Source organism: Schistocerca serialis, chromosome 7 (genome assembly GCF_023864345.2).
Source record: "Schistocerca serialis cubense isolate TAMUIC-IGC-003099 chromosome 7, iqSchSeri2.2, whole genome shotgun sequence".
Taxonomy (NCBI): domain Eukaryota; kingdom Metazoa; phylum Arthropoda; class Insecta; order Orthoptera; family Acrididae; genus Schistocerca; species Schistocerca serialis.
Window position 1 is genome coordinate 151,590,177 of NC_064644.1, and position 16,020 is coordinate 151,606,196.

A 16,020-nucleotide genomic window follows, 5' to 3' on the forward strand; every position below is an offset into this window, starting at 1 on the left:
TCGATTATTAAAATATTTCCACGACTTGACGTTAAAAGGTTCCATTTACAAGCTCGGAGGTTGCCTTCATCGCCTGGCTGACAAGAAAAGGTATTTTTCTTCAGATTCCTCCTAGGCTGCTAATAGTTGCCTCCGGATCCCTGTTGACGTGTCATGTAGAAGGCTCGCGCCACACCCGGTAAGACTTCCGGTGGTCAACGGTGATTAAACTGTTGGTCCCTGTCAGCAAAGATCACGACCGGCCACCCACGAAGTGTTGGGCGGGGTGTATCAGCTCGGCGCCAAAAGTCGTTCTGTTCGCGAGTGCATCGCTGCTCCACTGTCCCCAACGAGCGGTGATCGAGCGTCCTCTGACGCTCTGACGCCCGGGTGGCGCTCAGCGCGGCAGCCACCAAAATTCATGCCCAGGTGGCAACGGCGGAGCGGTACCGTGTCCATCGTAGCACAACTCCCTGTCTCAAATTTTCTTGATGGAGTACGGCAACTCAGAAACTCAATACCTGTGCCGCCACTCCACGAGTAATTAGTCACCACGAACTGCTGAATGTCCTCCTTTCTTTTAGCATAAGTTTATCGCCAGTTAAAAATTATATTGGAAGATAGTATCGGTACGGCAGATCTCACCAGAGGAAGCATGTCTTCCTAAAGAATAGAACGGTAATTATACGGGGTGAGACAGAAAGGATGGACGTTTTTAGAACAGGTAGCATTCAGGCTCAGATAGTAGTAGTGGGTGGACTGATGTGATCACATGTTTGGTAGCTCCTGCCATTTTGTTCAGTCGAGGTCATGGAGCTGTGGACTGTGCAGCATCGTTTGTTTGCTTACGACAGTTTTTGAGTAATAATGAATCTGTAGTTGCAGTTCAGTTTGAGTTTTGTAGCTATTTCAGTCTTGTAAGAAATGATACTGTTGGCGCTCTAACACCATTTTACATTGAGCTGATTTATTTCGATTATGAGGAACAGTGATGAATAGGGAAGCGCCAGGGGCTCATCGCTCAGTACGCATTGCAGAAAATGATGAAGAGATCGGCAAGTAATATTCGTTAGTCCTGGTCGATCTGCTGGGAGACATTCTGGTGTAATGTGTATTTTGCATGTTGATCTAGGATTTCATCCCTAAAAAATAGCCACGGTACAACAGTTGAACTCTTATGTACAGCAGCTACATTTTGCTCGAGAAATGGATGCCACACTAGCGCAAAATGTAAACATTATTTTGTTTATGAGTGATGAAGCTCATTTTCATTTGAACGGCATGGTAAATCAGCAGAACTGTCGGTCCTGGGCCAGTGAAAATCGTAAACCATTGCATGAGTGACCATTACATAGTGCAAAGGTGACTGTCTGGTGTGCTGTAACCGGTACAGACGTTATTGGTTCGTACTTTTTCGAAGACGATAACGAGATTACTGTACCTGTCACCTCAGAATGTTATAGACAGCTGATCACTGAATTCCTTCTACCTGAAGTAAGAAGAAAACGTATTCCTATCCGACGAGTGTGGTTTCAGCTGGTCGGGGCCACAGTTCACACAGAAAGAATGTGAATGGAATTTGTTCGGACTGTTTATCGTAGTTGTATCAATTCCCGCTTTGGTGACGTTAGCTGGCCTCCTCCTTTCCCAGAGCTTTCCATGTGCGACTACTTTCTATGGGGTTACCGCAATTTACGTGTATACTAGCCTAAACGGACTGAAAGAAGCGGTTCGTGTGGGAGTCGTCCATATTGAAAGAGCAATGTTCCAGACAGCGGAAGCCAACATCCGAGAGCGACTTGAGAAGTACATCGCTAAAAACGGCCGTCACCTGGGAGATGTTGTTTTCAAACATTAATTTTGTAGAATGGTAACATCGTTTGAGTATTATCCTGCAGATAAAGGGTTTCTTCTTTCTTTTGAAAAAAAGGGCATCCTTCGTGTATGCCTGACCAGGTACATAAGAAGACTATCATACTTGTCCATAACCGCACTAGTTCATCCTGCATCCATTTACGTAAACATAAGAAGTCGTTTTCCTTATATAGGCTTCAACTTATACAAATTACTCATTAGAGACTTTTACCATTATCACATTGATCAATTTGGGATCAGTGAACATGAAATATTTTCATTCGGTTTCCGGAATTTTTACCAGCAGGATGACGGGACTCAAAAACCGTAGAATATGTTTTGGCCACATCAGAACAGCAACGCTATTTCTTCCTTCGTTTTACTGCCTCCCTGGAAGTTCTGCACCCGACCCTGCCATCCGGTTTGAAGTGAGCAGCGCATCCCTTATCATACCTCTGGGCTTCTCTGTCATGACTCTGTTTCCGATAGCTCTCAGACAAAAGACAGTTAATTGACCAAAGATTCACTAGTGGTGAGCTGGGCTCATACGCGAACGTATACTTAGGGGGCCTGTTTGTGAGATTCACGGTCTGCGACATTGAAGACAAAAGTCAGCCAATGAAGCGGCTGATGAGTGGAAGATCTTGATGGAGGAATGCTGTGAGGGAGGAACGCAAATGCGGTTGACCAATTGTGCAGATGAAGGGTTAGGATATTGGTATGTTGTAGCAGTATAGGCGATCCCCCTTTGAAAACAGAAATTCCGAAATGGAATCGACGTGTACGCTGCGGTATTATCAGTCACTGAATACTGATGTTGCCCAAAGGTAACAAACAAAAATTTTAAACAATCAATAGTGCCTTCCGTGGTCGTATCTCGGATCGGAAATAACCAGCAGAGCGAGTAAAGACATCCACATAACGAGCATATTTCCCAATTGCGATAACGAGAGAGAACCTACATAATCTATATGTAACCTCTCCATATGTGAATGATTTGAGAAAATCAGCCAGCCAGTTGTAGGTATAAAGGTTTATTAACAATCCTTGATCGTGATTTCGACAACTGTAAAATTTCTTCAGAAGTACATGGACCTATTGAGGAAATTTTTTACGTCATAGTAAAAAGATTTAACAAAGTGTGAAGGATGTACAAAACCACTGGATAAAAACATAACAAATAAAATTATTTACACCTGAAGCCACATATTAGTGACGACAAATTTCAGAGCAAAGAAGCTTATGTCAAGTAAGAGGGTACGTGTCGCCATCAGAAAACCAAAATAAACCCATTAAAACACTCCCATAAGAGGTAGACTAAGCATAAAAATTAAAAGGCAGTGAAACAGCCCGTATGTGACTGGTGCCATGCGACGACTGACAAAGTTGTCAGAGTGCACGAAAGGTAGGTGACGTATCTACGCGAAAACATATGTAGCGCAGCAAACAGATAAACTACCAATCGCCACGTTGTAACAAAAAGGGACCGAGAAAAATTTTAGGCAGAGAAATGGGGGAAGATGGAAGGTAGGGAGGATGATGGGAAATTTTAACTTTCGGTATAGTACGTTGTTACACAAATGTTCCTTTACATGTGACATTAAATATTATCGAGAAAAACCTGCACCAACATAGAAAACTATCTGAAATGTGAATTGGGCAACTATAAAGTTTATTACAGGATATTCCCAAATATTACTTCACCTTCAATGCACAACCATACGGCTTAGCGATGGGTAGCCCTCTCACTGGAATCCTTTCTGACATTTTCGCAAATTCTCTTGCCGCAGTCTTGGGACTCACAGAGTGGTGTATAATTGCAAATACTTTAAACGCAGCTCTGATCAGCAATAATATTCTAGAGGGAAACTATATGTCCCATATACGACTTCTTTTATTGGCCAGTTTTACCTTACAAGGTTTCACACTGTGACTCCTACGCCCCCCCCCCCCTTCCCCTTAACTGGCAGAAGGCTTCCTGAGCCCCACTAACTTGCTCAGAGAACATCTGACATAAGATAACCGAGTCATCCACGCAGTGATATTCAAATTTACATTAATTATATTAAAAGATACTATCCAGGAGATGGTAAAATACGCCACTTCAGCTGAGAACCCAAATGAGGCATGGGTAAACTCACAGAGACTCAGCTGCAAGGTTGCGGTCGGCTTGTAGTTTGCAGACGACTTAAGCTGATAGCAAGCTTGGTAGGATCTAGGGTAGTGAAGAATTTAGTGTTGCGGAACCACGAGAAACAGAATGTAAATCAGTCAATGAAATGAACTATAAAATTATCTTTCTATTCAATGTACGTTAATCTATGACAGGCCAAATTCCCCCAAATCCTTTCGGATCCAAAGGTATGGGTGAGCAATACGGTGAGTGGGAAGGTCTATTGCATCTGTCCTTAAGCATTTCATCGATAACTGACTTGAACAGTTTCATCCTCGAAGGAGACGGCGTATATGGTGAGTGCCTGGCTGGAATATTGTCGATAAGTTCCATCTTGTACTCTCAAAGCATCGGCAAGCACATCCGTTTATGCCCAGCTATGCGCCCTGTTCAGACGACATATCACTAAAATTACATTTCTCTTGTTCCTTTGTTTCTCTGACCGTCTCAACCTGCGCCAGTGTTTCCAGAGAACAGCAACAAAATTTACAAGTTCGCCCCCTAGCGGAACGGAATGGAAAATTCCATTCCTCCTTTTAATATTAAGGCTCTTTTGTTGGATAAAGTCAGAAAAAGGAATGACAGTAAAAACTAACTGACGTGCTACCTTTGCCTTCCAAGTGAAGTTCTTGATCCTTAGTCTAATGGTGTGATGGTGAAATGGTGAAATCCCCCAAAACATGCAGTTTACCAGAGTTGGACACCCTATACTTTTCTACTTCAGTACATAGTGGGGTGAAATCGGGAGAGTGCTTGAAACCTGTGACACCACTCTTCAGTAATTAGTGATAATGAGATTAACATGTCAAGTGGGCCACCAACAGGTTCTTTCTTCACTCTGAGGCAAATTAATTAAACAGGAGCAGTAGGCCATGCTCCTATCCTATTACAAACTGCTGGCCTACTCGCTGTAAATTTCCCCCTATTTCTAACCTCTAACCAGTCAGTATCCTCCCTGTTCTATAGCTTGACGCCTGGACAATTTAGTTTAAAACTGTCCATAGCTCCCACTCCTGTGACGCTACACGGCGGCCAATTTCCTGTAATGTGGCCTTTTCCGCCTTCCTTAGGCACCTATCCCTGTCTTTGCCTTTCGCCTCGTACTCGCATGACGGACAACATCTACCTGCTGTAAAACACCTTGTAAATCAGCAAATGACTGTGGTCTTGCAACCAGCGGCCACCTACACATATCCCGTTGAACTTAACCCTTCGAGAATTTTGTTGGTAATCTGTGTTCCGCTGAACAGTAAACACAACGTCTATACAAATAGCATACAAAGGACACCCCACTCTTGCTACACCCACCAGCACTGCATTTGCACTAATTCCTGCACTGCCCACAGCGGTATGAGTTCCAAGCACAAATAATAGGAGTTTCTGGCAGTGGAAAGAAATACTGTACCATGGGAGCATTCCGGACCTCTACAGTAAATAACGAGAAAATTAACAAAAGATTACGCAATGAAAAATCCAACAGAAAGTGACTTTCTCAAAAAACATTACAACAAAATACAAATTTTCGGATTTTATTTTTTCATTGATTTTATTTTACTGCATTTATGAGCCGTAAAAGTTTTAAAACATGAAAGTGTTTTATGTAATGTTTTAATGCTAATTTTGCGCGCTTGTTTAAAATCGCATTCCTCTCAGTGAGTTAAAGATCTCTGAATACGTGTATAGTACAAAGATGATAGCGTTCCGAGGATCAAAACCAGATTTTCGACCTTTTGAAAAATCACTAATATCCACCAACGTATCGAAGCATATGGAGCTTGCCTTGTATCGTTTGTGTCTGTACCTCATTCCTTTTACCAGGAATACTTTAGGAGAATATTTCGGTAGGACGCTGCTATCCTGAAGCGTCCTGCTGACATTAGTTTATGATGCTTGAAGCTAAGATGCGTGAAATTTTCCTGGGAGTGGTAATAATTTTTTGAGCAACATATTGGCACATCTGAGAAAAATATTGATATTCTCAGAAACGACGCAACGAAAATACTGTACACTGAATGCACTGACAGCATCTGAGTACCAACTGAAACTGGAAAGCTGTTGCCAAACTATTTTTGGTACAAATGCAACTACATTATGTAGAGTGCGTTGTTTTTAATATTTCTTAAACCACTGGTACACGCAACCAGTACCACTCCTATGTGGAATGATTAAGGTTTGACGTTCACTAGACGTAAAGGCAAATACCATGTATTAAGTTTATTGATTAAATTGTAGTATACAGTTACAACTGATTCATCGATAGTGTAAGTGAAATAATTCATCCTTTTTTATCTCAAATGGAGTTTCCTACTTAATCTGAGACATGTAATTAAAATTTTGGTACGTAGCTTGCTGTCAATCGGAAATATTATTAGAAACATTGTGATTAGTGCAATATGAGCAACGAGTTGAATTCATCGGCTAATGTGATTGATACACAGTGGTCATGTTCAACAGCGTGTAGTCTTGAAGAATATGTAAACATGAAAATGGAAAGACTGAATAGCTCATTTGAATTAAATAAATTTGTTGCTTGTTATAAGTATATTTAGAGATATTCTTGTTTTGAAAATATTTAAACTTATGTTATTTGTTATTACAATGGACAGGATTTGGATATCAATTGTCTTGGTAACGCCAATTGTAGCGGAATCCTTAGGTAACTTATTCTAGTCTGACTTTACATTATAATTACAACTTTGCATTTTTTATATATGTGCTACGAAAAAACAATATCTTCTTAAACAAACTTTTTAATGAAATTGTTTCTCTTTTTATAGCAAACTAGAAACAATACATATGAAGTGAAAGCTAGTTATTATCGGAAGAAACTAAATACCTTCTCCTCTGAAGACTTGTGTCAGACTTTATGTGATGTACTGGTACATATTTCTGAAGCACTTCTAAATGTTATGACATCTCTCACCTTTAGTATTTCCTTCATCAGTTGGTATCACTCATTATTACAAAACTTATGCAAAGAACTGATTTCGAAGCATTATGTGCATAAAGTTTTCAGTACACACAACGTGCAGCAAAAACATATAAGTCGAGGTTGCACAATACAACCAAAATACGTGTTTGTCTAGATGTTATACAACATTATGTATTGTTGTCTGACAGTTCACTCTAGAATCAAGGGAATGAGCAAATAAAGAAATAATGCACATTCGTCGCTGTGAACTTCACTCTGGAAACTAAACTGATGCTGTGTTCGAACCTACTCTATACTGTGAAAGCATCTTCATTTCTTGCTATCTGCTTCACCCTAGTGTATTTGAATTCGTTTTTAGAAATCAAACCTTTTTTCTCGTTCTAATTTAAGACCACACTCCTAACTATATTAACAAATTATAAATATGTAGATGTGCAGAAAGCGTCCAGTTACCTTAGCCTTTCTTTGGGCTACGTTATGTGATAAAATGCTTTTCTCCTCAACTACATCCATTCCTCACTAGATATTTGACCTACCTGTAATATCTTTAGCATTCTACAGCAGCACCATATTTCAAAATCTTCTATTGTCATCTTGTCCTAATGGATTATCATCCTTGTTTCACAACTGTAGGAGGCTACATTCCAAATACACTCATAAAATATGTTCTAAGCTTGACACCTATTATTGGTTAACGCTTTTATTACTATAGCCTCCTTCGTCTATTGTCAGTTATTTTGCAAGCCAAATAGCAAAACCAGCATTCTGCTTTCAGTGTGTTATTTCCTAACCTGTCTCCCTCAGCGTCTAATAATTTTGTATCATTGGTCTCAATTAGTCTTGTTTCAAGTTTGACAATATTCAGTTTATATAATCTTTAGAAGGCACTATCTATTTTGCTCAAATGCTCTTTGAATTTCCGTTGCCCTCTCTGATAGAATTACACCTCATTTTTATTTCTTCTCCACGAAGTTTAATTCCCTTTCCAAATTTCTCCTTAATGTCATTTACGTGTACTGCTTGCTCAGTGTACAGACTGAATATCATTTGGGATAAAGAGCAACCTGTCTGATTCTCCTCTCAACTACTGCTTTCCTTTTAAGTTTTTTAATGCTTATAACAGCTGTCTGGCGTTTATAGAAAACCTTAGAAACCTTGCAGTTCCTGCGTTTTATCTGCCCTAACTCCAGAATTGCAAAAAGATTGGTGCAGTTAAAATTGTCAAAACTTTCTCTAAATTTACTTTCTTCAGTCCATCTTCTTAGGTATACTCTTGTGTTATTACATTTCCCTGGAACCAAAACTAACTGTATTTGTGACAAGAGGAGAGATTTTTCGTTTTAGATACTTCGACCTAGATCCACATTTATATAATTTTGAGCCACCTGGAAACCACAAAGAAGGTATTTGAAGTGTGAGAGCATCGTAGTACCGGCAAAAGTAGAGAAGTTTACAGCAGGCCGAATAAAGTGGAATAAGATCACATACACTTATATAAAAATAAAAAAAAAATAAAAATGAATATTTCAGAGAAAACATGATTCGATCAAAACGCATTTTGTTCAGTGAACTGGTTCAAAGCGTACTAAGAGCAATTTAAAAAATTAAGTGGCCCTTTATGCATCGGGAACTGTTTTCAATCATGACTAATTCTGGAATATAATCTAAATAGCTAGGTCATGCTGTCGAGAATTGTGACATATTTCATTTGTTTAAGGAGCGAAGCGTTTCTTTCATTCCTGTAAAATTATGGTCTGTACGCTTAAAACGAGTTGAAATGATGCTGCTGAAATATTACTATTAATAGTACTTTTAAACATATCATTGTATTACAATTTGAGAAGGATAAAAATAACGTGACTCGCGTATTCAGGAGTTTACATCCTTAGTTGAACGTCGGGAAAGAGCGCGCACTTAGTTTTTCACTCTCAAATCTAGTGGATGACAAAGTTAAAACAAACTTTTGTTATAAGGCTATTGCTGGTTCATTTAGGAACAACATATACCAGTTACAGCTGCCTCACTTTTAAAACGAACTTTAAATGTCAACAAAGGTAAGACATTGCTCGTTCGTACTCAGCCACATCGTTTGGTAAGAGTACGTGATATGTGACCAAAGAGTACACACCAACATAAATCCCAGGAAAATTTACCATGTCCTCCATAAACTGTGCATTCTTCGTTAGCATTGGGAGCTATTACCACACTAAATCTAGTCTTCCATGTTAGGCTCCTTGTAGACTTTTCCACACCCTGAGCAATTCAAAACATCAGGTCTCTTCTTGGATTTGAATCTGGTTGATCCTGAAGATAATGCCGCGGGTAAGTCCAGGCTAGACCTACAGATTATACGTCGTTCGTCATTGGGATTTTGTCCTGTTTAACTGGTTTTTCTAGCGGTGCATATTTTTAAGGAGACTCAGACAAAATCTCGAATTTTTTTGCCATTTTCTTCTTTGTTGTGGGTCAATCATGTTTTGTTAATGGATAAGTGCTATACTGGCTACACCTGATCGCACATCAGCACTCTGAACTTCACTTGCGTCACGTTCTTGATTTTTTTCGTGGTGACTGCACAGAAAAATCATCCGTCACAAAGCAGCAACATTTGTCCATGGTTTCCTGTAAAACTACTTCACCTTCTTCAGTTGTTGGAAACTGATTTCTGATGGAACAATGTCTTCCGCTGTGAAAACATCCGGACTGAACAGGAATATTCCCCTTGACTGGATGGATTTCTCAGCTGTTTGAATTGCTGCTACTCTAGAATGTGCAGATCAAAATAGAGCACTCACATCCGTCTCCCTAATGTGTCTTCCTGGATTAGTAACCTTTAGAAACAAAATTGGTGGGGATGGTGGAATTAAGAGTACGCGTATGGTCTTTCCCACTATCTTAACCAATGCGCCACACAATTCAAAAAATATCACAAATGGCAGTCACAGCTTGGTTGCGCTGTTCGCCGTGACAAGGTTTGTTCCTTACAGAACTGTGATTTTTTTTAAACTAATTTGATTTCCTGGTGTAAACTCAGATAGTGATTATTTCTTACGATAGACAACTTAAAGATTACATAATTTGAAACAAAAACGTATGTTTTTGTACTATAACCAATAAATCTGGCGGAGCTCTTCAAAGTAACATTTGATGGCGTCACTATGGAAGCAACAACGGAATGTAGTTATTCGTTGTCGGTCAATGTTATCACTGTAGAGAAAATGCCACTGCAAACTTTTACCAGATGTATGTTCTTACCGACCTTACCCTACAGATGATGTTTAAGAAGGATGGACAAGTTTCTACTTTTGGCTTTATAGTAGAAACAATTCTCGCAATCGCCTGAAGCAATTTAGAGAAACTACGGGATACAATAATACTGGATACTGGAATTTTCATCCTCCCGAATACTCGGCCAGTCCGCTTAACATGATGTTCGCTCATTCGGTTTATTCCTAGTGAACAACACTTTTTTGCAAAGAAGTTATTTGACAGTGTAAAAGGCTACTGCTTAGTGTTCATTAATTTCTGGCTACCAGTCACTGCACTTCATAAATTTGACGCTATACATGCCGCCAGCTGACATCAGGACGATAGTGACGATGTTCGTCTTCCATATTGTGTACCGCAACTTCCCATTTGCAAAACTTAAAAGCTAAATCAGTATCCCCTTACAATGAATTACCTGTTGAGGTGTTAGTATGTAAGTAGGCTATTTAGGTTTTTTGTTGGTGACGCCATGTAGAGCTCTGTACGAAAGTCGCTAAACTGCACTGTGTGGAGTCTGTGGCTGGTTGGACTCGTTGTTGGATTATTCGCTAGTGTAGTTTTGGGCAGTTGGATGTGAACAGCACTTAGCGTTAGGCAGTGGTAGGTGAGCCGCCAGCAGTGATGGATGTGCGGAGAGAGAGGACGTCAAATGCCTCTGAGCACTATGGACTATGGGAGTCATCGGTCCCCTAGAATTTACAACTACTTAAACCTAAGGACACCACACACATATATGCCCAAGGCAGGATTCGACCCTGCGACCGTAGCGGTCGCGCAGTTCCAGGCTGAAGAGATGCCAGAGTTTTGAGATGTTAATATGAGCGGACGATTCCGACGTGTGTCCGTGAGAAAAACGAAATTTGCGAAATTGGATGTCACGAATATATAATGAATTTTGAACGTTGTTAAGGTAAATTCATTGTTTGTTCTCTACCACAATCTTTCATTTGCTAACTATATGCCTATCAGTAGTTAGTGCCTTTAGTAGTTAGGATCTTTTAATTAGCTGTCAGTATTGGCGTTCGCTGTATTTCAGTAGTATGAGTGACGAAGATTTTTGTGAGGTAAATGATTCCTGAAGGGTAGGTTATTGTTAGTCAGGGCTATTTTTTTGTAGGGACTATTACAAATCAGATTGCGTTGCTCTAAAATATTGTGTGTCAGTTTAGAAATGATCAGAATAAGTAAAGAGAAAACTGAGTACGTTAAGTTTTGCTCAGCTGTTTGAAAATCAAATAATGTTTTTCCAGCCCTGTCATTCTTTATATTCAAAGAGGAAGTTTCAAGTACAGTTCATTGTACTCGTTGTTGACCTTCGGTTAGAATGACCTTCCGCTACATTTGACGATGTGTCGTTAAGGACAAATTACACAAGACTGTACGACGGTACGCGCGTAGCTTGGGCCTTATCCTTGGCACCATTGGGCGTTGCATCAGGTGTTCGGGTGAATCCTTGGGCAGCGCACAGAGAGAGTGCCGAGTCCTCAGCAGTATTCGGGGCGATGCCCCTCTAACGTAACTTCGCTGGACGTGCCCTGGCTACGGGCCGCGAGCCGGCGCTAGGGCCTCCATATAAAAGCCCGCAGCGCGCTTCGGGAGACACTGTGCCGTCCCCTTCCGACACGCCGTCAACAGCCATGTTCAAGCAGGTGAGTGTTCCGCTGAAATCATGTGTCGGTCTTTCTGGTCACCATTCCTCACTGTTCTGAGTGCAAGCCTACGAATCAGGATGGGTTCTGGCGAGGGACGCCGTTGCAAGTCTCACTGCTGAAGTCGCAGACATCTGAACGAACAATAGGAAAAAACGGTTCACTGTTTCCATGGTCAGTATGACGACCTACATGGATCTGTGGTTAGGCTCAATGCGGAAGTCTCGTACAAAAGCGCTCCGACCTGTACGAGTTTTAATTATTTTTGCTCCATATATACGAGGCAGTTCGTGTATTAAAGTTCGTTTGGTCGCGAAATGGAAACCAAAATAAAAGTCCGATGAAGCTTTGCTGCGCACGATTCTAAATTTTACCTTTGCGGTCTTTTCGTGAGATAATCACTGGAAGAAGCAATGTATTGGTTGACTCAAGTGAAGAGTAGTAGCTGAAATAATGCTGAAACTTACCACACGTCACTATTGCATCTCATCAATATATTTGAAATCTATTGAAAAATGTGATACATATAATACTAAAAGCAGGAAATAGTTATTTGAATAAAAGTTATTAATGGAGCACATTTTTAATTGGACTAAAAAGATATAGAGTAATTTCTACTATAATCATACAAAATCCTAACCCAGTACAGGTAGTTATGAAGATTTGTTATTGAGAGAGTTTAATAGGTAACTGATACATTAATAGTTCATCTGCTTACCACTACACTACTTACTGATGCGTAAATAGTTCACCTCGTTCTACTACCTATTGCAGGCGCCTCAGGTTCTTTTTTAAGCCTTACAAGCGTCGCCAAAGTTGTTAAAAAAAAAACATAATTCAAGTAAGTCCGCTTATAGCTGTGACTAGTATTGGGCCCTTAGACAGTCACAGTCGATTAATAGTTAGTAGCAAAATTATTTTAAACTTATTCTACTTTATCATATTTTAACTGGTTTTGTGGCGTATTCCTGGAGAAGTAATGTCGGGAGCACCTCAGTATTTGTGTAAGCGCGCGTGAGAAACCACCTAAAAACTGTACTGAAACCACCCGATATACCAATTGACAGTCGGTGATCCGTTGCGAGGACTCGATCTGGGTCTCCTTTAAGTTACTGTCTAGTTGCATAGCCCTTAAATACGTTTTGCTATGAGGAATGGTTGATGGATAGGGATGTAATAGGAGCTTTCATTCGAAGCAGAAAAATCTAGTAAACATCGTCTCTGGAATGGGTAACGTAAGAGTTATCAGCTGTTCTTCATCTTCAATACTGCAAGACAAATCTCTTCTGCTGCAACCTCTTTGCGTTCGTGATTTTGAGAGGTGGTATTATTTGTGTACAGCTTCGTACACAGTGGTAAGTAGAGGTGGGCTGCAGAACCGTAAGGCAGGTGTCGTCGGAGGGAAGATGGACAGGAGCAGAAATGATTAGTGAACAAGTTAACACAACAGATACAAGATTTGCTTGAATTGTATTTCTCCAAGTGAACGATATCTCATCTGAATTAAGCGGCAAGAACTAGAGTCCAGCTCATACATGAGGAATTAGGATGGGACTTTCTGTCCTAAGAACGAACAGAGGTGTCGTAGCGTTGTGGCTGCAAGTGAACGTGGGGCGTTTGGCTGCCGCCAGCCGCCCTATGTCGCTGCGGCGAAGGGCGAAGTCACTGGAGGTCAGGTTTAGCGGGCGCGTAACATTGGGTCCGACCGATCCCACGTCACCGCTGTCGGTGTCGAACAGAAACATGCAATTCTGTTCCCAACCGCAGAATGTCAGTGGAGTGGTATCTATATGCGATACTAGGTATTACGGACCACAAACAAGAAAAACATGTCCTTTGTACACGGACTCTAAAGTGCGTACCTTAGAAGCTATGGACACATGTTCATTTTAGCTATATGAAACACACTTCTCCTACCGAACAACTGCTAATAGCTTTTGAGCTAAGCACTTCAAAGGCCGTTTTAATAGACTTCTTTGCTTCCAATGATAGTTCCTGTCATAACCCTGAATACTGATTATTCCTCCTGGGTCACCGTACATACATTGACGATGTACCTAAGAGTTGGTATATCGAAATAAATAAGAAACTGGTACATCAAAATAAATAATAAATTAAAAGAGACATTTGACAGCCATAATTTAAGCCTTTTCGCAGTTATGTCCTTCTGAAGCGTTATTTAGGAAATACCAATGTCTGAGACCTCACTCCTTCCCAAAATCAATCATGCAGTGCCCATGTGCGTTCCACGATGTTCAAGTTCACGTGTTGTCAAAATCTGACATCCCTCGTGTTAATTCCTACATTTCACTGGGCTTCTTTGGGAGATACTGTCCCTCATACCCTTCTCGCAACATTATCCGTTCTTCCTGCAGAACTAATATCATGCAGCTTGATGCTCGCCTGCTCCTCCTGACTGTACCCACGATTAGCGTGCTTCTACCTGTTGTTGCAGGTGATCGTCGTCCTGGCCGTGGTGGCCGCCTGCCTGGCCGCCCCCGGCCCCAAGCCGGCCCCCGGCCTGCTGGCCAGCTACGTGGCCGCCGCCCCCGTCGCCTACACCGCCCCCGCCGTCGCCGCCCCCGTCGCCTACACCGCTGCCGCCCCCGTGGCATACGCCGCTCCGTACGCCGCATATGCCGCTCTGCCCTACAGAGCTGCATTCTACGGATGAAAACGACGTCTTCATTGCGACCATCAGGCCACGTCTGCACCAAACTGCAGACACTGAAAACAATCTGACAAGAAATGTGGACTGCGAGAACTAAGTTGTAACGAATAAATACAATCACGAAAAGTCGTTTTTGAGTCATTTAGTAACATATAACCTTTGAGATAATTTAGACTGAATGCTGTGCTGCATTGTTTAATATTTTTAATGAAAGCTGGCGCATAACATGATGTGCCAAAATAGCGAGTTTAATCAAAATTATTCTAACATTCAACGACACTTGCTTCATCTGGTGTGAGGTGGTAATCTTCAAACTATTAGCTTCTATGGCTAGTACTTTCTTCTCTCAAACTATGACAAGTTGTTCAAAATGGAAAACTAAGTTCAATGAGATGAAATCATTGTATTAAGTATTGCCGAGCGAAAATCCAGTGACTCCCCATTGTAAGTGTTGTAGAATTCTACGATAATATCCCGTTTCAAGAAAAGCAAGTAGTTTCGCATAATCTTTGGACAATCTAGTTGCTATCTCGTGTAGTCGTGATGCCTTTCCACTACTAAGTGATAGTAGCTACTTTTCTGTTTTGCGATCGGTTATCTCAGTATGTCCCACTTCGAAGTCCGTAAGAGGATCGCAAGGAGGTGTTGCGATCTTCCATGATGAAACAGTTTCAGAAGACAGTGACTGAATTCAGTATTTCGGCCTTTTCTCTATAATCTTCAGCTTGGGTGCCACTATGGTCACTGTGTGAATAAACAGATGATTTCGAAGCGTTTACTGATTTTACTCAAGACCAAATCCTCTTAGGGTTTTCATTCGAATCGAGCGACGAAATTTGTCAGCTATGTTTTGACTTCTCTTGAATCTCTGATCAAGTTTTCTTTGTTTACGTAGCAGTTTTCTAATACGGCTATTACACCACGGTGGGCCTTGCCCATGGCTTAAGACCTTGTTCAGAACGTACATACGTTTTTTATTCTTTTCGATTTGTGCTCCACATCTTCGTCGTCATTGAATATTAGATGATGACTATCCATATAGCATGCAATTTGTATTCAGTAGCTCGTGATAAGCAATAATATTTTCCTACCTTTCTTAACATTCCTTGTAAATCCCGTAGTTATTGTTGCTATCACAGCCTTATGACAACCAATAGCTGCCTCTATGTTAACTGATTTGTTAAGTTCGCTTCTGTTTTTTGCTTAGGTGTCTAAGATTTTACCATTCCAAGATGCTTCTCTATTAGCTCGAAGTAATTTTCGGAGAAGACAATCACTGTTCCAGTTTCTGTCTCATGACTCTTCCATTCTATACCTGTAAAGTTGAAGTCACTTCGTTTTTAAGGAGAATGATCAGGAAACTTATTCACGAAATTTTTTAATTGTCTCTGAAGCGCCCTGGTACTATAGCCCTTAACGTAGCCTGTCTGTAATAGTGTATATTGCCTAACCTTTAAATATCTTTGATGTTTAACTTCACCAAGATTAATACACT

General features: G+C 40.8%; 1 protein-coding gene across 1 annotated transcript; it reads left to right on the forward strand.

The window, feature by feature from the left end:
* Positions 1-11,819: 11,819 nt before the first annotated feature.
* On the forward strand, positions 11,820-14,654 carry LOC126412837 (cuticle protein 16.5-like). The gene is made up of 2 exons (XM_050082680.1): positions 11,820-11,854; positions 14,310-14,654. The coding sequence occupies exons 1-2, from the start codon at positions 11,843-11,845 to the stop codon at positions 14,526-14,528; spliced, it is 231 nt and encodes a 76-aa protein (XP_049938637.1). The 5' UTR covers positions 11,820-11,842; the 3' UTR covers positions 14,529-14,654.
* The last annotated feature ends 1,366 nt before the right edge of the window (positions 14,655-16,020 follow it).